This window comes from Apteryx mantelli, chromosome 2, assembly GCF_036417845.1.
Source record: "Apteryx mantelli isolate bAptMan1 chromosome 2, bAptMan1.hap1, whole genome shotgun sequence".
Lineage (NCBI taxonomy): Eukaryota > Metazoa > Chordata > Aves > Apterygiformes > Apterygidae > Apteryx > Apteryx mantelli.
In genome coordinates, this window is record NC_089979.1 from 76,537,258 (window position 1) to 76,564,670 (window position 27,413).

The 27,413-nt window shown below is 38.1% G+C and overlaps 1 protein-coding gene across 1 annotated transcript; it reads right to left on the reverse strand.

Annotated features, from left to right (window-relative positions):
* On the reverse strand, positions 1-27,172 carry GPLD1 (glycosylphosphatidylinositol specific phospholipase D1). The gene is made up of 25 exons (XM_013941186.2): positions 26,928-27,172; positions 23,913-23,968; positions 23,110-23,188; positions 20,157-20,254; positions 18,795-18,905; positions 18,471-18,519; positions 17,906-17,960; positions 16,789-16,896; positions 15,975-16,002; positions 15,748-15,887; positions 14,737-14,802; positions 12,815-12,935; positions 12,156-12,295; positions 11,108-11,294; positions 9,936-10,046; positions 8,860-8,934; positions 8,318-8,474; positions 5,996-6,137; positions 5,335-5,434; positions 5,150-5,243; positions 4,339-4,515; positions 3,862-4,022; positions 3,559-3,585; positions 3,414-3,464; positions 1-2,190 (listed from the first exon to the last, which is right to left on the reverse strand). Exons 1-25 carry the CDS (start codon positions 27,022-27,024, stop codon positions 2,113-2,115), a joined length of 2,508 nt encoding a protein of 835 aa, XP_013796640.2. The 5' UTR covers positions 27,025-27,172; the 3' UTR covers positions 1-2,112.
* Between the last annotated feature and the right edge of the window lie 241 nt (positions 27,173-27,413).

Here is a 27,413-nt window from a genome sequence, read left to right on the forward strand (position 1 = left end):
TAACAAGGAACCAAAATGCATTCATGTGGAATAAAAATATTCTGAGATCATACAGGGAAAAAATTAATCCAGTGGAGGCCATATATTCAGAATGGAATTGTTACAAAAAATACTGGTATCAGCAATTTTTTTTAAAAAAGGAAAACTTCTTTTTACTCTGCCCTTGTAAATATGATACTGGTTTTGACTCACACCACTTTTCACAGATTAGTAAGGTAAGTACTGTGCTCCCAGTTACTTCTCTCATAAAGTTTAGATTTCTCAGGGTTTTTAGGCTTGTTATTTGGGCAAGTTAAATAGATTATCCTCAAAATACATGTCAGAAAATACATCATGCATCAAGCTAATATTCAGCTTGTCATCTTTTGTTTTAAAGACAACCTCCCTGAGAGAGAGAATTCCTAAGAAGGTAAGTTGAGATATGTCATCCTTGGAGTACAGCCTTTAGAATTCTGTGCTTTGCCATTGACTTACTTAAAAAATAATGCCTTATTGTGAAGGAGGCAAGAGAGAAAATATATATCCATATGTTTCTATGGACTAGCCTGGATAATAATAACATCACATATTGCTGCTTAAGTTATTTGATTCCGTATCGATGCATATATTATTACCCTGCATCATACAAAATTAGTGTTAATTAGCTGAAGACAATGCTGTTAACAATAAAAGCACAATTCTACGTTGTTATAGTCACTGAATTTTACATGAAAGCATAAAGAACAGGTCTCACAATAGTCCCAGCTATAAGTGTGATAACAAGAGAGTTTTCTAAAAATGATCCAATCTTGTATACGTTCTCCCTGGGAGAATCCAGCTGTTCAACACTCTTAATGTGGGCCTCAAGACTTGGCAGAGACAATTCTTTGGTCTGGCATACACCTCCTTCTCCCACCCATATATGTCTGGCTTAGAGCTGCCCTTCCTCCATGCTTATAATGTTGACACTGATTTCTGATGTCTTAGAATCACTGTCTATATCCCTAGGAATGGAGGGTGAACTCTATCTTGATTGTGTCAAGAAAGTACTCAGACCCAACCAGTAAATGATTTAGGAAGTGGTCTGGGGCACTGAAGTTATAACTTGAAGCAGTCAGGGAAAGTATATCATCATTTTCAGTCCGTGGATGGAGCCTTGCAAGGTAAATGGAAAAGGATGGTTGGTGGACAGAGTTCAGAAATTGAAGACACCTACCTGTAAACCAGGGGCAGGGACAAGCAGCACAGCTAAGGAATGATTCTGTCCAAGGTGGGTAAGGCACAAAAGCAGATCCTCTGCTACAAAAAGGTATACTGACCACTCTTTAATTCCCTTATTTGAAGCATTTAACTAAAAAGTGAGCATCTCTTCATTGGTATACAGCTGCTATCTCTTCAGCTGGTTGATCTTTGGAGGTCTGTTAGCCTTGTGTGGTCACTAGCAGCCAGTTTAAGACATCTGCCACTAGAAGGTGGGCTTTGTCCCCTTTGCTTCCCTATCTGTCCCTCATGCAGCCTGGCTGGAACACAGCATCTGACTAGGGAGGACAGGTGGACAATGTGTGCTGCGTGCTGCTGTGAGAGTTTATTGCAGAGGGGTGTATAAGGTAAGGTGGCTTAGAGGGATTTCTACAGTTTGGGCAAGCAATAGCACAGTGAATTGCTAATTTTATTACTTGCTTTATGCAGTGTAGTATATAGCATATGTGAAAGTGACTTGTTAACAAGGGCTGTGGCTGACACAAGCACCGGACCATTCCTTATACAGCCAAATATGGCCAACCAAATCCATCCTCCGGCTCCTTTCACTCTCTTAGAAGTTTTCAGACCAGCTTGCTTGTTCTAGGTCAAGAAATGCTACCACTGACTGTGAAGTTAATCTGCCCTCTAACCTGACTTACTTAGCTTTGACTGGTTTGTATGTCAAACCATCATGATGCTCATATTCCCTGTCACTTAAAAAACAACCATCAATCATTCCTTTGATAATGTCTGGGACTCTAACATCTACCTATTGCATCTTGCTGTCATGCGGTGTTGGTTTGTATAGGTTAAGGAAAGTATCACAGATACTATATAGATTCTTCAATAAAAGACCAGCATTGGCCTGGTCTTAAAGACTGTCATGAATATTTAGAGATAGTAGACAAAAAGCCTTCCACCAAGTCGAGCTTTCACTGAACTTCTCTCTGCTGCCACTACAACTTCTTTCTGTGGAGATAGATACAGAATAAAGGTTAGCAAACTGCAACTGCAAGTGCACACTTCCCTGAGAGACACCAGATTTGTCCATATCATTAATGTTATACAAAAAGGTGATGAGGAAGGGGAGAGCAAACTGCCTCACCAGAACAGCTGTTAACAAAACAATCTTGGCAAAAAGACTATTTTATTTGGGGAAGTGAAGTGGAAAAAGCTGGAACCAGCCAAATAATAAATCTCTTGCCAGTGTAAACTCGCAGGGGTAAGATTAATACAGATAAGGCTGGAGTGTGGACTGAATTGGTGCCTTAGCAAAGGGACACAATTACTTGGAAAACTGCCTCACATGCACTCATGCAGAAACCATCAGCGATGTCTTTGTTTCAGGTGCTGGCTTATGAAAAACTGCACCTTAACCTAGCTTAGACATATTTGCATTTCCAGGTGTTTCTCCAGTGCATGTTTTAACAGCAAACAGTCAAATACCATTTGTTGAAGAGCAGTCACACATCTCTTCAGCCTAGTATTGAGGCTTTCTCACACCAGTATCTCAAAGAAAGTGGAATACTGGAGTCCACTGAGTTGGACAAGCACTAAGCAACTTTCAAGCTGAAAGAAATGAGAGATTCCTCACTGCATTATACAAAAGTAGGGATTGACTTTTGATGATAATTATAAAGGACTTCTCAGGAAAACAAGGAAACAGAGGTACAAAAAGACATCCAAACTTATTCAGGTAGAAACCAGGCCTTTTTAGGCTTTGAAGGACTTGGCATATGAAGAGCGTTCATTGGAAGTGACAGCTAGGACAGCAAGCCCGTGCATAATATTAACTGAGGGAGATGGTTAGGTGCCTGGTTTACACCATAGCTGAGCACCAGCTTTGCATACAGGTTGATTAGAACAGGTAAAGCAGGGGACTGAGTTGGCACCTGTACGTTATTTATTGAGACACCTTTCAGCAAACTGTTAACTAGTTTAGATTTCACACCAGTTTAAAGTGATCTCTTTCAATCCAGGTGTCAGATACCAAAATTTAGACAACTCTGTTGTTCATCAACCTATGAAATGTTTTTAATTATCAGTTCAGAGAATGACTTAAAGGGAAACTTGATCAACTAACTATGTAAAGCAAAAGAAACAGGATATGTAAGCTGTTGACTAGTATACGCAAGTGAGATAGATAGATAGAAAGATGTCAGGAAGCAAAAAGCAGCATTTATTTTTCTCACCTTTCTTTCAGATTTCACAGTGATAACAGAACTCCCAAATCTTGATTGTTCCTATAAAATAAAGTTGCTTGTTATAATATTTCTGATTTTTAAAGTGTGACTTCTTCCTTTCTAGAACTCAACAGTTTGTCTTCTGTTTACTCACCTCAGGAGAAATCAGGACATATTGTGCCTGGGGGAAAGAAAAAAAAAAAAAAGGAAGAAAAAGTAAGGGGGTCAAAAGAACCACATTGCTTACAGCATAGAAACCTAATGCAATAACCCTGGCTCCTAAACAACAAAGTAATTCAAGAATGAACAGGAGTGGCCAAATGACACAGATTCAGAAATGAGAGTAACCTTCAGTTTTCTGAAACCAAATCTGAAGATGTCAGCTCTTTTCACTGGATGTAATTAATTAGCTGTCATTATGCCCTAATCTCCTGATGTCACTTTTAGGTTTTCTTACCCAGTCCTCAGGACAGGGAGATATCCATGATTTGCAATGACCTGTCACATTCCCTGAAGTCATCTGGTTTCCACTGTAAATGTAAACACGGCCAGCTGTTCCGCCGAACAGTACTGTGGTGATATCATTAGTTCGCAGTGGGGATGTCACAATCATTTCATCTGCAAATATTTATCACAGGACAACATAACACACCAGAAATGAAATAATGCTAAACCAAGCCACAAAAGAGTTGGCATTTACAGACCTCTAGACACCACAGTTCCTATTAATGACGGTAGTTAAAATGTTTCAATCTGTGCCTAAATTGTTTGGGATTTTAGGAGTGCCTCCCTGCAAGGCACCATGGAATACTTTTACAAGTTAACTGACAAAGCCAACTGTGGTTAGCGCTTACATGAATATGTAGGTGACCAGTCTTCCCATTGCCAAAAGTAAAACATGCCACTTCTGTAATCTAGATTCATTAAGCTGTACCTAGTCCATCGTTGTCCAGGTCACTTAAGTATACATCTCCTCCAAAGCGAGAAAACCTTCTGTCTCCACTGAAAATGCTGAGCAAAGAAGGCTTGGCACTGTCTGTCAGATCATACATCAGAGCCAATCCAGCTTGGCGCAGCACTGAGGATATAAACGAAATCCTAGAAAGGCTGTCTGAGAAAAAACAAAGTGACAGAAAAAAAGCATCAGAAATAGGAACTCAGGCTTAGTACTTGTAATGCATTGACAGCGAGTAATACTGACATTACATAACATGAACAAAATTAATATAATTTTTGAAACAAGATCAAAGGTTATATGACATTAATTCAAATTAGCATAGAAACAATCTCTTAATAATAGCAGCCGGGGAAAAACTCATGCAAGTTAAAGGACAGATATTAGAGTTGTACATTTTGACTTACGTAATTCCTTACTGCCTAATCCTATAGTAAGGACAAAATACCGTGTCATTTAATTCCAAGAAATATGCAGTCTACTAGCAAATCACTGTTTCATAAATAATTAATAAATAAAGCAAGGTAATAAAGCTTTTAATAGAAGTTAATTCCATGAAGAAAAAAGAAAGCATTAAAGTTGAAGCTCTATAGTACAGAAGACTGAAAAATGTAAGGCATCTGCAGACGATCACAAGAAGAATCTCATAGTGATTATTTATAAATTTTAAAAAAAAGGCTATTAAAAGGTCCCTTTTCTAACTGTTAACTTTGTTTCTGTCCTTCACTCATACCTTTCAGAAACAGACAACCCAAAGCAGAAGTAGTTTCCAATTTTCAGAATGACATACCTGTGGTAGGTGCGCCCACCACCAAAACGGTCCTTGTGATCCCAGCTACAGATACTACACCACTGGCGAGAGACATACCCATCCTGCCCATATCCTGTTAGATTTTAAAACACCTGTGTCACTTCCACAGAATGGCACTTGATTTCAGTCATTCATAAGGTTCCATACTACAGACAAAGCCCTACCTTGTCTCCAGTTACTGCAAACCAGCGTTCTGTGCTTGGGGGATTATAGCCATACACCTTCCCAACACTCTGTCTGACATCCGATGAGAAGGGGTTGCAGCTTGGATTAGAATGTAAAATAATGTTGGTATGTAACAACACACATATTTTACAGATTCAGCCAGCATTTCTTATCTTAAAATATTTTCCCCTTTTAGCTTAGTGTAATACTGGCTGCCAAAAGTCCTAGAAATCTATTTTAGTAATTCTCATTCTTGTTTTAACTAGATAGATACAAGACATTTAGGTCACTGACTTTGACTGTCTTTCCATTTCCTCATCACCCAATACATTTTTGGGTTAGGTTTGCTGTTAAAAATACTATCTCAAAGTAAGTGGTAACTATAGAGATATTTTAGGCATGCTTATTGTTAGCATTTTTGAGCCCCCTCCCCAGGAAAACCCCACAAATTCTTATATGCCTCTAAATAACAAAGACCTTCTGTATAAATAAATGAAGAGGGGTGAGAGGGTAAAAATGGTAATTAAATAAAAATATTCTAAGTAGGACCAAAGAGGAATCTTTCTAAAAAGCAGGAAGTCTAATCTATTACCAGTCTTAACCAGTGTAGGAGAAGTTGGGCAGGATGGAAGAAAAAGAAAGCAGTTGTATATAACACACCCAACACAACTCTTCCATGTAGGGCTACCAATCAGCAGTAATGTTATGTTCTCCAACTGACAGCTGTCAAGTGAAAATCCAAACCAGGCATAGTTTTTTTCCCCCTTCACCATCCAGTTGGCATCCTCTACTGAGAGCAGACCTGACAGACCAAAAAAATACGAATTAAATCTGGAGGTACCCTGGCATACAAAAATCTATTAACAATCTCCAGAACCATCCACCCTTTTGTTCTACAAACAGAAGTTTCTCTAAGTAAAGTTATACTGTCCATGATGTGGAACCAGTTATTGCTAACTTCAGTGTAGGCATAGTAAAACAATACTCAACATGCAGCTATACTGGCTGGTGAAAGCCTTTACTCAGTGCAGCTGGCTTCTAAATCACTGCAAGTCTACAGGAAGCTTTCATCTTCTAGAAGCAAGTATACAAAAGCTACCAGATAAGCCTGCCCTAAATTGATGAGTTCTGCGTGACAGGACAAGACTGAAACTGTTTACCAGAACTTGTAATTCTTCAAGGGAAAAGGGAAGGGATTTCAAATAATCCTGGCTTTAGTTCAGATCATTGATTCTGTGTTTGATTTTGCAAGAATGTCAGTCAGCAGTGTTTTGAAATTTAAAAACCGTTTCCCTTGTGGTTTCTAACTTTATATGAGGTGGAATAAGGTGAAAAAACCAGAGTTATTGGAAATCTCAGTTATTCTAATGAGGCTTTGGATAGCTGTGTATCCTTTCCCACCCCCTATTAACTTTATTTAGCTTTGCAGGTAGCATTTCCTCCCTCTTTCATAACAGTCCTCATCACCTGTAACCATTAGCTGTATTCATTTGTAGCATTCCCCTTTGGCCACATGAAGGAGCTCCTGGAATGATAAAAATTCATGGTACATTTGCAAGCTTCCAAGAAAGACTAGTCAGCCCTTCTGGTATCACCCATATGCAGCTGAATTCATTCCTTCTTTACTTTCATATAGTCATCCATTTAGTTTTTTCTCACACATTTGTAGTTTTGCCCAAGGACCAAACAGCTCTTACAAGTGACTTTAGCAAAACTGTTCACCTAATACATTAAACATCTGTGTCTAAATTCTTAGCTGGAAGATTTCACTACCTACATTCCTATGATACAGTTCTATTTACAATAAATTTTCACTAATCAGAATCAATGATCATATCATTAAACAGCATGTATAATAGTTTAGGATATTGACAATAGTATAGGAAAAAGTAGTTCCTTACCACACAAGACACTAGCATTTCTAGAATTACCTTTATTAGTCAGATATCAAGTTAAATTCCTCAGAAATAAGGAAAAATTAAAAGCTTTTTCATCTGACTCATCAGACATTTATTAAAGACTAACCCTTTAATGAAATTTCTTTAAATGAACTTTGAGAAGAACTACTGAACATAAACCATTCAAGAACCTGACACAGCTGTTCAGTTTTTCATGACAGAGAATTGAAATAAAAACAAAAGACACCAAGAAAGTCTCTGTATAACAGACTCCCATTCTTATGGGGGACTTTAACCTTGCTGATATCTGCCGAAAGAGCTACATGGCAAAACCCATGCAGGCAAGAAGACTTCTTGATAGAGGTGCTGCATGGACCAACCAGACGTGAGACACAGCTGCGGTAGTCAATGGCAGCCTTGACTGTAGTGGCCATGAAATAGGGGACCTCAAGATCCTGATAGGAATAAGAAAAGCAAATGGCACGGTATCAGACCCTGGACTTCCAATACAGGAAAGATGTTGATAAACTGGGGCAAGTTCAGCGCAGCGCCACCAGTATGGTTGGGGATGGAGCACTTGCCCTGTTAGAAGAGGCTAAGGGAACAGGGCTTGTTCAGCCTGGAGAAGAGACAGCTTTGAGAGGACCTAACAGCAGTCTGCCAGTACCTATGAAGAAGTTATGAAGAAAATGGAGCCAGGCTTTTCACAGTGTATTGAGATACTCATTCTCTCTGTGTCTCAGTCTTCACCACAGATGGTGAGGGGACAAGAGATAATGAGTGTAAGTTGAAAAAAAGAGAGGTTCATACTGGCTATGAGGAGATATTTTTCTCCTCACAAGGACAGCCACGCAGCTGAGCAGGGGGCCAGAGAGGCTGTGCAGTCTCCATCCTTGGAGGTTTTCAAGACCTGACCAGATAAATCCCAGAGCAACATGGTCTGCCCTTCATAACTGTTTTGAGCAGGCAGCTGGATTAGAGAACTCCTTAGGTCCCTTTCCACCTGAATTATCCTATGATTAATTACAAACAAAAAAATAGTTATATAAGATAAGGGAAGGTTAATTTACTCAATAGGTGCTACCTTGGCCACTTCTGTTGAAATAAGAGTAGAATGCAACCACAAATCCTCTCTGCTGCCCACCACCAGGCGCATATGGACAGCCAACAACCAGATCAGCACTTCTATCCTCATCAACATCAGCTGCCAGGAGGGACCAACCAAGGTTACAGTAGGAATACTGCAAGAAACAGTTCAAGCTTGAAATGCAATTTAAGCCACCAATTCTGAAAACACTGCAAATTACTTCTAAAGAGCTAATTTTGTCTATTTGTGATCAAACTAGCCTCTCATACTCTCACTTTAGTTGTGTTTACTTTTGGAGGGCTGGCCATCCTTTTGTTCACCCTGCTCCCTCCCCTGCACTGGAGTACAGAAGGCTTTCCCACATACAAACAACCTAAACAACCTGTACCTGCTTGCACCATCCCCAATGATACATCTATATTCCCTTCCAATTAAAAGGCTGCTTTTAACATTTGTTCTTTAAGACCACAGCCCTGCCACCCATTCCCCTTTACCTCATTTCCTGCTAATGCAGCCCTGTGTTAGCCTGATCAATATACCTGACAAGTTATGGTAATGTTTGGTTGAGATGCCAAGCCTCTTCCCTCAGCGCCAAAATACACATATACAGCACCCTAAATAGTGGGAAAAGCAAAAACAGCATGAGAGCATCTCCATGCCAGGACCAAGTATGAAATCCAAGACAAAGCACAAATGAGTGAAACAACCCTCCAAAGGCTATTAACACAACTGCATTTTTCTATCAGTCTTCTCATAGTACTGTCTTTCCACCCCAAGCCTAAAAATACCCATGCTGTAGCGGATACCAGGCAACAAACTAGACTTATGAAACAAAAATGTCACCATGCTCCTTTCAGCAGAGAATTACATTTTCATCATACATTGGATAAGGAGCAAAGACAGTATACTGTGTATTACCTTCATTACACAAACATTCAGGTGGCTCAAATTTTGATAACAATTACTTAATGCAATGCACAGGGTGCCAGTCATAACAGAAGCATGCAATTTTCCAACCTAGTGGTTCTACATAGAAGCACTTGTGTTTCCATTTAGGCAGCTAAGTTAGGATGAAATTCTAAAGAGCTTTAAGCTTAACAGAAGTGGTTTAAACTGACACATTTTGCCTCTCAATTGGGGTGGGCTGAGAATACTCAGACACCACTAAATGGCTCAGCTGGTAGGCAGCAACTCATTAAGGCTCTGTAACTTGATTATGTTAGCATGTGTGTCTGGGGCCATAACACATTTTAGATTTCATCTGTTGGCCTCTGAGAGCAGATGACAAAGCTCATTGAGCCAGGAAGTCCCTTCCAGATTCTCTGTTCCTAAATAAAAGTGGTGCACTTGTATTTCCTGAAAGGCTTCTTATGTTTCTAGCATATCAGTGCTACAAAGTTGCAATCTGATTTGGAATCTTTATGTGCAAAAAAAGCCACCAACATACAGATAGCTGTCATTGATCTAGTAAAAGCACCCACAGGTTATAAATTTTTGTGTTTATATTATAATGTCACCTTGACTAACAACAGAAATTTCTTCTCTCATTTCATTATTCTGTGTAACATGTATCAATAAAAACAATCCTGTTTGTAAAAAAAAAATAGGGTCTTACTTTGTAAGTGAGAAACTGAGATCCTACAGAAGGTGCTCCAACTGCCAGATCTGGCACTCCATCATCATTGAAGTCCAGGACTGCCAAGGCAGAACCAAACCGGCCTGAAGGCTAAGAGAAGAGGGACTGCTCTCATGAAAATAACAGATGTTTTAAAGACACTACCTTCAAAAGCTAATGGACACTTGCAATCACAGCACAGGGAAGAACTGGAAGAAGAGATGATTAAAATCTATTTCAAAAATTCTTAAGTTTTTCTTAACATCATTGCTCTCCCAAGTAGTAAGAGTCATACTAACATACAAAGTGGGAGTAGACTGTTCTGTCTGAGAATGTGAGGGAGTTAAAATATAAGATAATTGAACACAATATGACACTGCTGTGCTATTTCTTCTTCTCAATCTAATGCACCATTGAGGTTATGCTTATGATCTGTGTTGTTAATAGCATTATAACTGTGAACTACTAAAACACTCTCTTAAAGAGAACAGCTGTTACTCCACGGTTTGTAATCACAGAGACAGATTAAAAGGAAATGTATCTCATATCTCTCTATTCTCCTCTTTGTGAATAAAGACACTTTCTACATAGGATCATCTTTATTACTCAACAAGATCATCTGATCCTGCTTCTCAGTTACAAGCCAATCACCATCTTGTCCAATTGCAGCTTTCTCTTTTCATTTTTTTTTTTAAATAATGTGTACTCTTAGTAAAGACAAACAATGATTTTGCAAGAAGTCATCAATTAATCAAAAACACAGTTTTCACAGAATTAAAACTCCAACAGCTTTCATGGAATTAAAACTCACATGGAATAGTTTTATATGAAAAAAGAGGGGAAAGTTACATCATTTGCTCACATGCAAGGAACCAAACCAGCTATATTGTCATTTACAGAGACTACCTCAGTTTCAGTCAAGGGTCTATTGTTTTCTAATACCCATTTATCTGTCACAGTGAAAAAGTAAACCTACAGGTCACCATTGCTTTAATCGTTCCTGTGACTTAAGTAACACTTATTTTTCTTGAAATGCATACGATAGCCTTTGACCAGGAGGTGTATTTCAAGAATAACCCTCACACATATTAACGACACTATTGATCAGCCAAAATTTACCACATATTCAGGCAAAAAATGTTATGCGACAAATACCTGATTTGGCCCCTCACCTGATGACCCTCTAGTACTTGGTCTGCTTTCTCATCTAGATCCATGTCCTCTGGAGGCAAACCTGACTGCTTGCCATAGACTATATATACCCGTCCTATCTGCACATGGCCCAATGTGCTGTACCCTGGTGCACCAACCACCAGATCTTCATATCCATCCTGGTTTAGGTCAGCTGAGATCATTGCCCTGTGTATCAAGTAAGTCAACAAAATCACAGCATTAGCTGCCAGACTACCACTAGATTAGCAGAAAGTAAGTACTTCTACTTCTTTCAGGTAAGCCAAGACCTGCCTTTCCCCACCTATTTTTCTAAGAATATACACTTCATTTTTCATATTATATAACTGATTTTTGTTCTCTTGGACTAAATAAAATCAGAATTTGAAGGTTCAGCTTCCATTAATCCAGCTGAGATTGCATTACAACCTATTACAGATAGGGATAGAATCCCTCTGGAAAGGAGAGAATATGCCTCATTCTGTGTGCTGAATCCATCTTCGAATTCCCTACTAATCTTTTAGTGCTTCCAAGAACAATCAGTAGGCATCATCAGCAATCAACCCAGGACAGACAATTAATTCCATACAACCATCAAACAATAATCAAAAAAAGGTAACAATGTTCCTACATTGTTAAGAACTAGAGCCAAAGTTGTTTTGAATTTTTGTTTCTTCTATTCTGAGCTTGATCGCACATAGAGCATTGATATCCTTCACTAAGGAGGAAAGTGACAAAAAATGACATGACAACTTTTTCAAAGAATGAGGTTACCTGACTAGATTTCACATCTGAATGGAATTCTTGTTTTGGATATAATTTTAGTCAGTACTGACACAGTGAGGCTTATACTGATGTCTGAAAGAAAAAAGGCCCTATGTGTCAACTGGTAGTTCTGGCCAGCCAATCTAAGCCACTCAGCCAGATTTGCACCACTAATTGATTTGGGCTGTTACCCTTAAAGAGTATCCAAAGAACTAAAAATAATATTTTGATGGCTGCCTGAAGTTTTCAGAAACGAAGAGGGAGATTAGACAAAAAAGTACCAACCATCCAAGTCTAGCATAGGGTGAAGTCAAAAAATATGATGCTGCTGGCTTGGAGATGTGCTTAGAAGACTGTTTATGTGCGGCTGCTAACACTCTCCAGACATTTGTTGCAAAAGCCTGGTTTATGAAGTGGAGGGAATTCTGAAAGAAAAATAATAGACACAAGAATAGTTAAAACACAGGCTGAAACTCTAGCACAGTATGGACCACAACAAAAGCCAAGCCACCATCAGTGGAAATCTTCACATTCATCTAAGTGGACTCTGACTCAGGTCATATGCACCATTTACAAAAGAGACAGAAATCTCTGCGCTCTAAATGGAGCATTACTGACTAACTGTTCACTGCTCTGCTTTGCTGGAACTTCTTAATTCCCAAAAGTGACCAGATGATTCTTTGAAGTGTAAATACAAAAGATATATTCTGTCACGCTTGGTACTGCAAGATGCACTCTAACTTCTCTACAAAATGAGCAAAATAAAATAATTTAGTATTTATGGATGTACCTGTAAGCATACAGATTAACAATTATGGCAAAATGAAGATGCTGCTATTCATATAAAGAGAACCTGCTCCATCATGCAGTATCCCAGACAAAAATGAAAACAATTTATACACAAAGCTGAATTTTACCTGACACATCTGACACTTTTCACTTACTGTTGCCCAGGATTGAATATTGAAGTGAACTCCTCTTTCTGTGTACTTTATATTCTTTTTAATTGTTACTGTAAGCGAAGAAGTTGCATTCTTGTAGTGTTCATTTTTGGATTGTTTACTTCTGTTAAGATAAAGGAGGCAGTAATAACAACTAATGCAACTGAATTAATGGCCTGAGTATTTTATGACAAAACTAAGAAAACCAGACAGTTATATTGCATGTATTCAGATGGCCATTTCTCCCATATATAAAGTTAGTTATCAAAAGACAGCAGTTAATCCCCAATAAAGTCATGAGATTTATGGGTAGTTAACACTTGGTAAGTATCCAGACATCTATAAAATCTAGCATCACCAGCATCATTTATCTGGAGTGTTCTGCTCACCAGCAATATTCTTGGAGCACTGACAACATGCAAGAAAAAGGAAAATTAGTCTTCTTGAATACAAAATTACTCATTTTGCATGCCTGTCTCTTGAATTCACACACTGAAATTATTTTCAAAACAGAAGTATGAAAAACTCCTTTAAGAGTTATTAATGAATTTTTACTCCCTCCCTCAAAAAGAGGAAACTCGAACTTGTCGGCATCCTAACATTCTAGCACTTTACACTCATTTCTGAAGTTTCCTGCATTTCCTTAGAATTACCCTTTCCCAACACATAAATCCATTACCATTACACATTGACTGGAATTCTACTCCAATTTATAACCTTTGCAAATCTACTGACTTTGGTGAAGTGTTAGTTTAAGATGCACAGTATCTGAAAACATTTTTGGCCAAGGTAAAAACGTGAAGCTAAAAGCTCATCTCTCACAGTATTAAAGAAATAGAATAAAAGCAATTAGGCTTCCCACTCTGAGGCTTCCCCCAAAACATGAGCTTTCATAACCACATTTACACACATAGCTCCTGTTACTGCTGCTGTTTTCATCTGTGCAGGGACAGCATTTCAGCTTTCAGTGACAGTGAAAACATTTATAAGAAAATAGAAGACAGACCTTAAAGAAATTCTCCTCACTTTCATGTCCTCTCTTTTTCTCAACATACCCATTTAAAAGTATGCACTGCTGTCTCTGACGAAGGGATTTTTATCACTTCTTGCCATTACCATTCTCCTCTCCCATCACTCTCTTCCTGTGGTTCTATGCTTCCCCTCCATTGTCCCAATCTCACTGAAATAAAAGCTGCAAACTGAACCACTAATGCTTGAAACAGAGAGGCTAAGAGAAGTCTGAATCTCTGTTACCTAAACAGATTGAAGAGATCTTGAGGTTTCATTAATTACCCACTGAATAATTCTTGGCCAACAAGTACAATCCTTAAATTGTAGTCTTCAAGTGGAGGAGAGGAATCATTGCAATCAAAACATAATCTATGCTCTCTCTACAAGCTAAACAGAACTCTTTGCAGTTTCCGTTCAGTAAAAATTAGATTGATTCACCAATATCAGCAACAGAGATGTTCTGAGAAAGAGAGGAAAATGGCCATGGAAGATGTGTGTTAGAGGAATACATACATTTGAGCTGAGCTCTATATTGCTGTATGTAAACCAGGAGAGAAGTTAGGTATGGTAAGTGTAATCATGAATCAGCAGAACAAAGAGTCACAATCAAATAGAGAGTGCAGACTTTGCACTTCAGGTGCTAGACAAGTATTCTTGTCCTTAGGCCAGAAGGTAAACATCTTTCCCAGGCTCTGCACAATTCCCCTGCATAAACCTTGTTTATTCACGTTAAGAGAATTTCAAGTTCACACATGAAAAGATAAACCAGTATATATCTTCAAGCACAAAGATTACCCCCTAAGTGGAAAAAAACTAGAGGTCTTGACCTCTAATTTTCAATGGCTTCAATGTCCACATTAGTGGAAGACTATTCTCTCATCAGTAAGTCTTTGAACCTTCAGGGCTATACTTACATGTAGTTGTTCTTGCGTTCCCTTGTGCATTTTATAAACAGAGGGTTCTCAGGCAGGAAGCAGCCACTAAGAAAATATTAAAAATGTGTTCTGAATATTTTCCCGCTATGGAAGTGAAACTAAAAATACAACTTTTATCCTTACTGATTCCTGTTAGAAGACATCAGCTCTCTCAGGAGGCCCTTCTAATCCTTAGAAACTTCTTTGATATTTATTTTAATGACTTTGATGAATTATTTAGGATCTATATGAATATCACATGCCATTATATAACCTTAAATGAAACTCACTGTAGCATATCCTGCTAATTCTGTTAATGTAAAGCACTTTTAATTAAAAGTGACACTTTGGAACAAAGAACACAACAGGTTATGCCACACAGTATTTCAAACACCATTTCCCAAAATAGCTGCAGTGACATTATCCATATAAATGGATGGATTAATCCTCCACTTGTAGTCTTACAAAGTTATTTAAGGTAAGGTTAAACTTGTACCAAAGCATTACAGGGCCAGAATTTTTATAAAAATATGAGATTCTGAGTTCAAGCCTGAACTTTCAACACTAGGAAAATATATACGATCTGCCTTCGGTGTCCAAAGGCAATGTTTGACCTCTCCTAGGAAGGACCATCCTGGCTGGCTGATGACAGCAGCCACAAGGTGCAGCCACAGTTGAAACTGCCAGGCCAGGCAGCACCTCAGGGCCTGGCTATGCAACTTCTAAGTATGCCCTTGAGTATGTCTTAAAAAATGCCCCAATTTTCCCTGTCTAGTATCAGCTGGCCACCCCAAAGTCTTGCCTGGAGAAAGCAGTGTGGCCGTGTAGCAAATGCAAACTCAAGGCCTGTCCTGCGCACCTGGGTAAAAGACAGTTACAGAAATCCCTTTTTTCAAGTGAGGATTTAGAGTTCAGCACCTGCTCTAGGAAAGGACCTGCCTTCAGAAGAAAAATTAAATGGGTGTCAGAACTTGAATACTGCATTTCATATTGCCAGAAACACCATTATACCTGGTTCCATTTTCTAGCATATGGCTCGTCTGCTCAAAAATATTGTTTGTCCAAAATGCCATGTCATCTACTCCTCCGAGGAAATAATCATGGAACCTCTCCACCAGAAATGGAGATTTACTAGCATATGTTGGAAAAAGCTAAGAGACAAACAACATATTTAGTAAGATGGTTTAGTCTGTGTTCATATTCTATATTCACGTTTATAAGGAAAAGAAAAAACTAACCTTGGAAACAGCAAGCCTTTCTCCGTGCCTGCAAAAATATATAACAATGCTTCAAAGATAAACATGTTTCATTTAATAGCATTAAATTTTTTAAACAGTTCCTTTCAAGGCCTCTGTATTCCTGAGTATGGCAAATACTATGCAGGTCATTAAGAACAAAAACATTTAAAATTTCCTGGTTGGTTGTTAATATATTTTTTTTAAGAGCTGTAATGTGAGAAGTAACAATCTTTACTTTATTGCAGCCCTTAATTTGAGGCCATTCCCAGTGTTTTTAAATGCTGTATGATCACTGGTAATTCACTGAACTAAAGAATACAGCTAGGCTGTTCAGTGTATTCAAAAGCAGACATTGCCAAAGATCAAAAGTCTCTGAGTTTCAAGGTCTAGCTCCATGTATTATACTTGGACCTGAAAGGAGCTACATGGAGTGTAAGCAAGCCATCTATTTAGGAATGTATACTACTCCTTCAATACATGAGAATTATACTGCTAAGATGCCAAAATGCAACAGTCCTTCAAGACACAGCTGTTTTCTCATAAATACATAAATATGTTTAACACATAGGCTTGTTAAACACCTAAGATGCTGAGTTTGTGTTGTAATCATGAATTTAACAGTCATGAAACAGTCTCAATTTGTATTCTAGCCCTTCTGAAAATTCAGGTGTCTTACGGTTTAGGAGGGTTAGCAGGAAGTTTGTATTGCTGGTCCCAATGCCTAAATTTCTGAACTAGCATTTCAAATAGGATTATCATCATTTTCCTACATAAGTTTCACTTATAAAATCCTAGACAAACCTATTCAACTTACAGTTCAAGAAACAGCAGGTAAGTACAGTCAATAACTGTGCCTTCTGTTATGATCTCTCTTCCATAAAATTCCTGATAGATAGCTGCTAGGTCTTTGACAGGTACATACCTAAAAACAAGACTGACGTATTACAACAAGAGCTTTCAACATCATCTCATTAAATATAATTCAGTTTATGTAATAACAACAACTTAGTAATACTGTAAAGTTCAAAAGACTGTAGAAGAATATCAAGACTTACAAACACCAGAAAGGCCATGATTGTAGGTATAGTTGCTCTCTGTATAATGCCCTCCTCCTGTTTGAGTTCAAACTCAGAAACCTGTAGAGCGATTCTCCTATGGCTGTTGCTGGAGTTTCCACACTTCCTCCACTGGATTCCCAGCTTTGTGATCACATAATATTGGACAATGTCCTCCACTATCCTCTGTGCCAAATCTACTCCTGGTGAAGTAGAAATTATTCATCCTTCCTACCTCAACATTTCCCAGATCCGTGCCAGAGCTTAGATAATGAACTGGGCTTTCTATACCTAGATGAACTCCACCCTACTTACACAAAACAAGACTCAAATGACCTGATTTATTAGCAGGAAAAAAAAAAGGCATATGAGTTTTTTCCTTCAATTAAAAACTGCAAGTGAGAAGAAAATTGTGAATAAATGTCTGAAACTGCTTCTTCTTTTTTATGTTTTTTAAACTTGTCTGAATTCTGCAGCATCTGGAAATCTAGGTGAGATATTGTCATTGAGTTATTTCAGCAATTGCTTGGACATTCCAGCAACCTTTTTTCAATTATCATTTTATCTATAATTACATGCAATTCTCTCCTGAGATAAATAACTTAATCTGTCCTGCTGTGTTTCTATTGTAAAACTTTTCTTTCCTCTGTCCTTCCAGTTTCTCAAGGCAGGGAAGAATAAATATGCATATGAGAAATACCAATCTCAGTAAAATTCCAATAGCAGCTGGGTTTTGGAAGACAGATAAAGAAAGATAAAAGAATGATAGCATTTTACTAAAACACAGTGAAACCATCATCATTTTTTAATGAGAACACAGAATAAGCAGAAATAGCTATTCAAGAAGTTAATCTCTACTTCAGCTCATTATCTCACCAATTTGGCGCCAGATAACTGAAGTCCAACTCAAACTGACTCAGTACATCTCCTCCTACAAATGGAGGAACAAAAACAAAACACAACCAACCAAAACCGTAAGTATGTATTGTGGACAACAGCATAATTTCTATGGCTATGCTATGTATGTTCATATGGCAGAGCATCACTCCAGTTGTACAAATCTTTCTCATTTAGAATACATAAACAGTTCACCCGAAAGTATATTACGTATTTTCTACTTCCAGAGAATAAGAAAAATGATATCACATTTAAAATCACAGTACTGACTCAATTTAACCTCTGGCATCTGTCAGCCTGTGTTTTAGTTTAAACACAAGTTTCCATACGCCCTACTGCATCTTCTGAAACATGGAGCATAGAGCATGCAGACAGGGATAGCAGGGCTTCTCAAGCTATGGGGGAAAGCAAGAGTACACTGTCCTTATGACACATTCTTGGCTCCTTCATTCCATAGGACAAGAGCCAGAATCACCCACTGTAGTTTTGCAGTGGACTAGTTATCCCAATTGGACAACCTATGATGAGCAAACAGAAACATTACCAAAGTCACCAACATTGTGAGCTTCTGAGTATGAACCATGAAAATCAATCTGGAGAAAGACAAAAACAAGAGAACTCAACCTATGAATTTTACTCATCCTTCCATACAACCATAAGAGCAAAAACAAATTGTCCAAGTAGCCCAGAAGTTTACAGTTTCCTAACCTGACCAACTTGGTTCTTACAAAGTTTGTGATATCATGTCTCTGAAAATCTTCCTGGAACTGGGCTCCACCTTTTCTTTTCCCTCCCCACCAGACCCAAAGCCAAACTATCAATTCCAAAAACTCCAGTCAGATCAATAAATAAAATAATATAAGCTTACTTCTCCCATGGCCTTTAGAAATCCTTGGTCAATGCCCAGGCTATGCCAGCTAACATCTGCCACCATATGTGAAGCAATTCCAAACAGGAAAGCCACCAGCTTCTCTGTAGCCTATACAATAACAATACACTTGTGGTAAGGCCAAAAATTTTTTGCCTGTCTTTAAAAAGAGGTGAGCATTTTATTGTAGTCCTTTATACAATGATATAGTTGATAAACTCTTACAATCTAAGGACTTAACAAAACAAAGTGCTGAGCACTCATTTCTTGATGCTGGAGAGCACATTTTGTGACCTGACTAGCTTTAAGCACTTCATATGGTCCAAGGCCATAGAGTCACATGGCTGATTTCAGGACAACTCATGTGCTTCAAGCTAGATACGTAGTGAAGCGCTTTGCTGCATTGGAGAGACAGTCTTCCACTTCCAAGGAGTGAACCCCTTAGCCACCATGGATATTGCACTAAGACACATGGAAGAGAGAAGGGCATTCCTGTGCAAGCACTGTTCACTGTGAAAGCACCTAATTAAAGTCCAGGCATGAAGTTACTCATTTTGTTCCTAGGAACAGAAAAGTTATTCACAATAAATTTATCAACAACAAACATTTCATTTCTTCAAAAAAGATTTCTCTGCATTGAATCACTATCAGTTCCAGAGACCTCTTAAAAAATTGTAATAGAATCATAGTTTTTTGATGAATTGACACTTCCTGAAAGTTAATAGTATCACCAAGGGCCAGTCAAAAGGCAGGCAAATTTCTTTCCATTGTAAAGAGTGCGTGCTCTCAAATGCTGCTGCTCCAAACCTTCGATTCGCCTGAGCAGAGTTCAGGAATGACATGGCAAATTCTCCAGTAAGGAAAAAAAAAAAAAACAATATGACCTTTAAAATCATTCTCAATTTTGACAACCTGCTTTTCCTTTTCTCCTAAGTAGCTCATATACCAGAAACAAAAGCAAATCAGGACTAAATCCAAGATTTCACAAGTGAGAATTCTAAAAGAAGCCTGATTTTTCAAGTGGCAAATGCTCAGCCAGATCTGACAGTAACATAAGTACCCAAAATTACCAACCACATTTGAAAATCTGGACCTAGGAAATGTATCATAAGAATTGGAACACACTGGGGATAATAAATAAATTTTATGTGGAAATTATAACTTTTTTTGCCTGGTAAAGATGAAAACAAGATTTCAAGTTAAGTCTACGCCAGCAGAGATTTTATTAAAAAAAATATGTATTTTTTCTGCACTTCCCAAAGGATGAAATTGCAACAAGAAGTGAACATGAAGAAGATGGCAGCAAGCAAAGGTGAAGAAGATAGTAGAGAGCAAATTCAAAAGCTAAGGAAATTTTCTTACCTTTTCCCAAGGCTGAGGATAATTCCTTCTGACGTAGTGAATACTTGCAGTGAGAAATGGTGACCAATGAGTGTCTTCAGAGACATCATGGAATATTCCTATAGCAACAAAATTATATCAGTATTTATTCTTTTTCAAAAGAAACAAGTTTTTCCTCCATCACTAAACACAGACTTTTACTCAATTCCATATTGTATAGATAATACATTTCTTGCATATGTTAGAAGAGCCAAGTGAGACCTATTTTTGTATGATTTACACTGCCAAAAGAGATACTAGATTTACCTGCCATGATTTTGGTCTGAAGCATCTGAAAATTTTGTGCCTTCTCCCTTCTCTGCGCCTGTGAGTAGGCATGATACAATGAAAAACTGTCTCCCAAGTGGTGAGGATACACAGAGCTGACAGAGAAGCTGGTGACTAATGAATGCATCAAATTTTACAGCAGAGAAGCTGATGGACATAGCAGCCAAGTCAAAATATCATGCTTCAGGACAGGTATCCATTTCCTCAGGGATTAGAAAAGAAAGGTCATCCTCCTCCTCCTCATTTTCAACAGAATTGCAGAGCTGCCAAGATACAGTCAGAGCAGGAGCAGGAGGGAAGACAAAGGCAGGAAGAATTTGTTTTTCCTTTGAAACATCAATTATTGCTCTCACTTGGATTTATACAGAACAGATTATGTTGGATCTGACAGCGACCACGCCTACAAATTTCTAAATAATTTGCCTATATAAAGCTGAGGGCAAAGTGGTGCTGATACCAAGTAGCACAACTTTGTTGTGACAAGTGACAAGACCAAGCAGCACAACTTTGAATTCTGTACATGTGTAGGTCCTGCTTGGGGAAAGCAAGTAAGCCAGAGATAGATTATTAGGATCGTCAGTACAGCTGGAGGAAGAGAATGTGTTTCTTCGGAGAGAAGTGTGATACCGCAGAGAAGATTAAGGTATATTAAACACAAATTCTGCCAGAGCAGACCCTGTGAGTGATTTAATTACCTCCTGGGCCCTTGACACTTTTAAGTGCAGCTGAATTAGAGAAAGTAAAGGATCTCAGTATGGGCTTTGTCTGACCGCAGACATTCACAGAGTAGAGATTTCCACATGGCAGTTAGTTACCTAGACTGGTTGTCTAGGCAGGAAACAATGTTTCTGATCCAAAGGCAGACAACTAAGTCAAACAGGTCAGATCTGTGGAGGTACCAATTTCTTCCCCATGGACTAAAGAAATTGTTAACAAATAGCCCAAATATAAAATGAGGTGAGATTAATCCCAACTTTAGTGAAGGAATGCAAGCTGGAGGCTGCAGATAGGCCCTGGTCACTGGACTGGGATAAGCCGAAGACAAAACTGTCAGAAAAGAAAGATGAGGTACATAGAAAAAGTCGTGTTAAAGGCAAGAACTGGAGAAATCCCAGGAGAACATCAGTCCTGAGAATGAGGCAAGAAAGCAGTCTGTCAGGAGACTGAAGTTTGGGACAAGATATGAGTAAAGCCAGACAGAAGATCAGGAATGGGAACCTGGTAGACAGGAGGCAAGGACTGCCAACAAATGCTAGCGCAGAGGGGCAGTCTGGAAGTGCTCTGAGCATCCCAATGTAACAACAGGTAGAGTCCCCCTTTAGTCAATCTGATGGGGTAGCCTACCGGCCAGGATATAAGCCAAGTTACCTGTAGCTGGCACAATTAACAGCGAGCATTAGCAACCTGTGACTGAGAGAAACAAGAAGTCTAGCTGCACCGTGTGATTTAAGACTCTAAGCAGAGCAGGAGATGAGAAAAGATGGGGAAAGTGTCCTTGGAAAGATAAACGAGGATTTTGCAGTTGAGGCAGAAAAAACACTGAGGTAAGTGGAGGCACAAGCATGCAAAGTGCTGAAAAACATGTAAAAGGTAAGGTAAACAGAACAAAGATCCTACGAACACTTTGAACTTAATGGGTCTGAATTTGCATGAGCCACTAAAATAACCCATCTCCTTCCATACTCTAGACTCCCAATTACTCCCAGTTACTCCCAATACTTTAGACTCCCTTTAGACTTTCAGTAAGATCTCACCAATCCATCAGCCAGGTATCCTAATATGAATCACGTGTCACTGCTTTGTTTCTGATACCTGCATATACATCATAAAGCTTATTTGGTAGAGGACAGACCGTCTTTGTCCTGTTTGCCAACTGCTCACTACCCTGATTTACCATTTTGGTAGCAAAAATCCCAGACCAAGCCCTACCTGGCTGATTATAGTCCCTGAATTGCTGGGGAAGCCAATTACAATCAAGATTTGACCTACCAGAGTTGCAAGTCAAGACGTACTCTTTACAGCTATTGCAATGGAGAGCTAATTTTGTAATACATTCTTTAGATCTGCAAGCACCATAATGAAGACTGACATTAATTTCAAACAGGAACCAGTATAAGGCAAGAGACAGCAGAGGCTGTCTCTTGTAAAAGAAAGGCTTTAAGCTGAGATGCTATTAACACTTTTTTTTTCACCAAGTCCTATTTCTTTTTTTTAATATTCTTTTATCATCTTTGTGACTGATGTGATAAAAAATAATAATTCCTAATACAGAAGTTAGCTCTGTGCTTTCTCCAGGACTTAAAAAGATCATTTTTTCTCTCAGTTTTTCCCCAGGCCACTACTCAGTAATCTGACCTAATTCAATCAGACAGCAACCTTTTATCAAATTGCCCTACATCTTAAATTTAATAGTTAAATTTACCAAAAAGCTATTTTCTAATAACATTTTATAATCTATTATTCTGTTATAAAGTTCTACAAAAGAGCTCAAAGTACTAATAAAAATGGTGAAAGTTATTTCAGGAAGGTATTTATAGCCATGCTTCATTTTTTACAACATTACTGTTTTTTAACCCTACTAAATTCTATAGGATTTTCACATACCAATAAAGTTGTTATAATATTGGACTTAAAAATCTTTTCTCACCACTTTTGCAGATTGAAGGATAAAAGGCATCAGGATAAATGCTCCCAGCCTGAAATGCATCTTGGTGGTTTAGTAACAACTGGGAAAAGGAAGGATGGGGAAAAAAGGGAATCAGAATAGTATTACATGGCACAGAAACACAGTTCACTGTCAATATCAAAGGTAAAATTTTAATTCTGCCAGCAAGATACAACTATTATCTTGGTAAAATATACTATTTAAGTGTCGTCGTCGTCCCCCCACACACACCCCAACCCTGTAAGTGAAACTAAACTAATCAGTATACACTGTAATCTGAATGACCCTTTAGGAAGGTATGATCTAACTTAGGTACTGGTGAGGTCACCTTTTGGAGGTGCTCTCCTCCAGGCTGCTAACTTTCAACCTCTGAATCATACCAACACTATTTACATCAACAAGAAAAGGGGTAAATGATATATGTAATGGACTAAATTCAAAACTTGACTGTCATTTTGTTATCTTTACTAAAGTAACCTTTTCAAAAGTCCTCCATTGATTCTTCTAATATAACTACCCAAAGAGGGTATGATTTAAGATGATGGCAAAACATGCAAGTAAAAAAAAACATGGAACCTCACACAATGTATACATGTAATTACTGAATATTTATAATACTATTCAGTAGGGATCAAATATTTTCCAGCAGAAAAGGTAAAAATCCATTCTAGGTACAAAAATTATACACATATTACTGAGAGTAAATAATAAAGAAAGGCAAGGAGACAGACAGAGAAACACACACAAGAAAGGTGTACACAATTAAACAAAAATATGCTTCCTACCTGTCTATAATTAACATTCCCTTCAGGCTTACTGAAAAATTCCAGAGCTCTATGTGCTGAAAAACAACATATTAAAGTATTGATTCATAAGTGTTGTGGCTAGGCCTCTGTTTTGTTAGAAGCATTATCAAAAATTAGAATATACCACATCGTCATATCTAAGCCAAGTGGCACAGGCATACGAAACTTAATTTCTCCAAAAAATTTTGTACGGATTAGAGGGTATTTTTTCACATCTAAGGATCTAATACAGAAATGTTGTTTCCATGGCACATCTGGGCACTGTGGTCTCATCAGTCTCTATCTACTCTCCAGCTCCCAAACTGACCAACAAAGATGGAAGTGCCTCACAGCACAAAAAAGGGACTCTTTATGGCCAGATTTGAGCTATAGCAATGAACCAACACCGATCACACCCAGCATATACTGAGTACGTATCATAGCTGTACAGCTTTACTAGCTAACCCATGTGAATGGTATTTAAGTTTCACTGTTGCCCTAACCATTCCAAAAGGTACCTCTGGAATCAACTTGAAAGTTTAACAGTTTGATTAATATTTAACATGTATGAAAGACAACAAAAATGTGAAGTCAGCAAAGTAAATGCCACTATTTATTTACTGAATAGACAGACATTCCTACTGCCAAACTAATTACTAAGCGAGCATCAAATGAGAGAATGAAACAAACTCACTTAATCACTTTTAATGAAATCTCATTCTAATTTATGTTAAATCCCAGGGATAATCCATTAATAGTGTTCTAAAAATACATTTTTTAAAGGAACGTTGCCTCTAAAATTGCTGGGTTGAAACTACAAACGCATAAGTTATCTTCTTACCATCCCACACAAAGTTTTACTCATCACTTGAGCTATTTATAAACTAAGACTGATTTCCCTACTGAAACAACCCAGAATATGCTGAATTTAATTTGATCTATACCAAATTAATTAAGCTTGAAAAAAAACCATTCTCATTCTGGAATAAGATCTAGACAAAACTGTGCGGGTTTGAATGAACTTTCACTTCGAATTTTACCCACCGTTGTTCTAAACCATCCTTATATTGATACTTTTAAAGATAAGCTAAAGATCAATCTTGCACCAAAAAAGGAATAACTTAAAAAAAAAAAAGAAAAAAAAAAGTCTATCGTTTCAAGACCCAATGTTTCAACACAGATCGTAGCTTCCAGTGTCTGAGATTCTCAGTTTGGCAATTTATTTTTTCCACCTCTCATCCTCCCTGACTTATTATTCATATGGGCCCAGATTCTGCAAGTTAAACCTTACAGTGAATTTTACTGATGGATCTTTACAGTTCCACTGAATCCTGCTGATTCTGAAGGGGGCCCCTGCAAGAAGAAAAGCCTGCCCACTCAAAGCTGCTCCCAAAAATGAGGCCATGGCAAGTAGGACACAACGAAGTGCTGCCAAGCACACCGAACGTGATCAACATTTTGAACAGGCAGAACTTTTAATCGCTTTGAAGTACTTTTGGGAGTATGTGCAGGACAGAATTTGGTGCTACTTTGGGGTATTTTTCCCCCTTTTTTACGATTCTTTTTTTCCTGGAGTATTCAATGTTTGGATTTGGCAATAACTTTCAATGTCTTATCATCATCAACTTTTATTTGCACACTGATAAAAGGACTGATTTTAGCAGCATCAGAACTGAACCCAGTTAATGTCATTTTCAGACAAATGAACAAAATTTGTCATAAACTGTGACTCAGTGGTTAAATATATGGACTACTCTTTAGACAACCAAGATCTTTAAATTAAATTTGTATAAGCTTTTTGTAATATGCTTCCTTGATTAGAATAAAATGGCTCCTTTGGAACAGATCTGTAAGACTTTGTTTCTCTTTGTATAGTTCTTGCAAACACACTGTATCCTGTCAAATCCTTTACTTCAAGTTTTCAGAAGTTCATATTCAATAATTAGGGTTCTGAGCTTGCAAAGATTTATGCATTTGCCTAACTTCAGGCGGTGTGACTTATCCTATTGATTTCTATGGGAGTCTTCACATATTGTTAGGAAGAGCACACGTCTGCAGGACAACGACCAGAGGTGCAACAGCCAGGGAGGCTCCGGAGTATCCGCTCCCTTGCAAAGGAACTCCATGAATCACCTCAGCTTTTACCTTGTTCAGAGTTGCATGTATTCAGTACTTAAAGCCTGAGAAGACCACCTGAATACAGATCACCTCGTATGTTTTATTTTCTGTTTGGCTGAGAAACAGACTTAGAACCAGAAAAGGAAGAACAAATAATTAAAATTATCAGTTACAATTTGTTATGAGTCAATGTTTCAGAATAATCTCATTCTGCCCAAGAGTGTTCTCACAAGAACCACTGCAGAAAACAGATTTAAAAAATAACAGATGCAAATAAGAAATTCAAAACAGAAATATTTCTCCACTGAGATGTTCACTCAGTTCTTTCCTCAATTCTCTACAGATCTAGGTTGTTTCGGCTACAGATAACAACCTACCAGAAAGAGACACAGAACAAAATTTTCATTACGTTAGTCACAGATACAAATACAGTATAATATTTTATCTACTTTATGCAGATATGACAAACAATTAACACAAACAGGGCTCTGCTTTCAACAGAGCTACCAAAAATGATTTGTGTGTTAATCTCTAGTTTATATTTAAGTAGAACAATTCAGCAATTTGCATAAAGGTAAGCATTCCCCCTATTTCTCCCACCAAACTATACTTGTGTAAGACTTGCAGACACAAACATTCAGTTACATAATGCTTGTATTTCTGAAGATGGAAAAAGAGGCAATCACACTGATCCTGCTTACAAAAACAGTGCAGCTAAGGTAGAAACTCCAAAAACAAACTCTGTATCTATCCTATGTTATTCAGCTTGTTAAAATACAAGGTGGAATGTTCATCACTAACATTATTTCTTCTTTTTTTTTTTCCAGCCAAACCTGAATTTACTTTTCCTTGCAAGCAATTCAAAACACAGGAAAACTAACTGTGAACATATCTTACCTATTTCAACATGTGTTGAAATTCCACTTGGAACACATCTTTGACAGAAATTGTACAGTGCAACCAGCAAAACAGACCAAATCTTCCAGCCAGCCATGATGCTGGTATGCTGGCTCAGGCTGATTTTTGGAAGCCTGGAGCAGCAGGACTGTGACCTTTGAAATGTGGGTTACATGTCTTCTCTTTCAAACATGTTGACACAGCAGGTAAACTACTGCGGTATTTGAAAGGCCATTCTACACCAGTGCTTATTTTTACCTCAAATGAAATAATTTATAACAAAAACAATAATCTACGGCTGTTCTCCCCTTCTGAACCCTGTAATAGTACTGCGGTTTGGGCAGTGTAATTGCCACCGTTGCACAACGGCAGCAGTATCTTTCTTAAAATACCGAGGCAAGACGGAGAAGAGCATTCCGCAGTACTTCGGCTCCCTGCGCAGGTGCTTTGCACAGCGACACTAGATGTCACAAAACAACGAGAAAC

What these genes read in the sequence shown, in the direction of transcription:
- GPLD1 (XM_013941186.2), bottom strand. Translation starts at nt 27,024, where the DNA reads ATGGCTGGCTGGAAGATTTGGTCTGTTTTGCTGGTTGCACTGTACAAT. An exon ending in ATCCTCAGCCTTGGGAAAAG is followed by an intron (nt 18,906 to 20,156) that starts GTAAGAAAATTT and finishes GTTATTGTATAG; the next exon opens with GCTACAGAGAAGCTGGTGGC. An exon ending in AAAGGCTTGCTGTTTCCAAG is followed by an intron (nt 15,888 to 15,974) that starts GTTAGTTTTTTC and finishes TTTGTCTCTTAG; the next exon opens with CTTTTTCCAACATATGCTAG.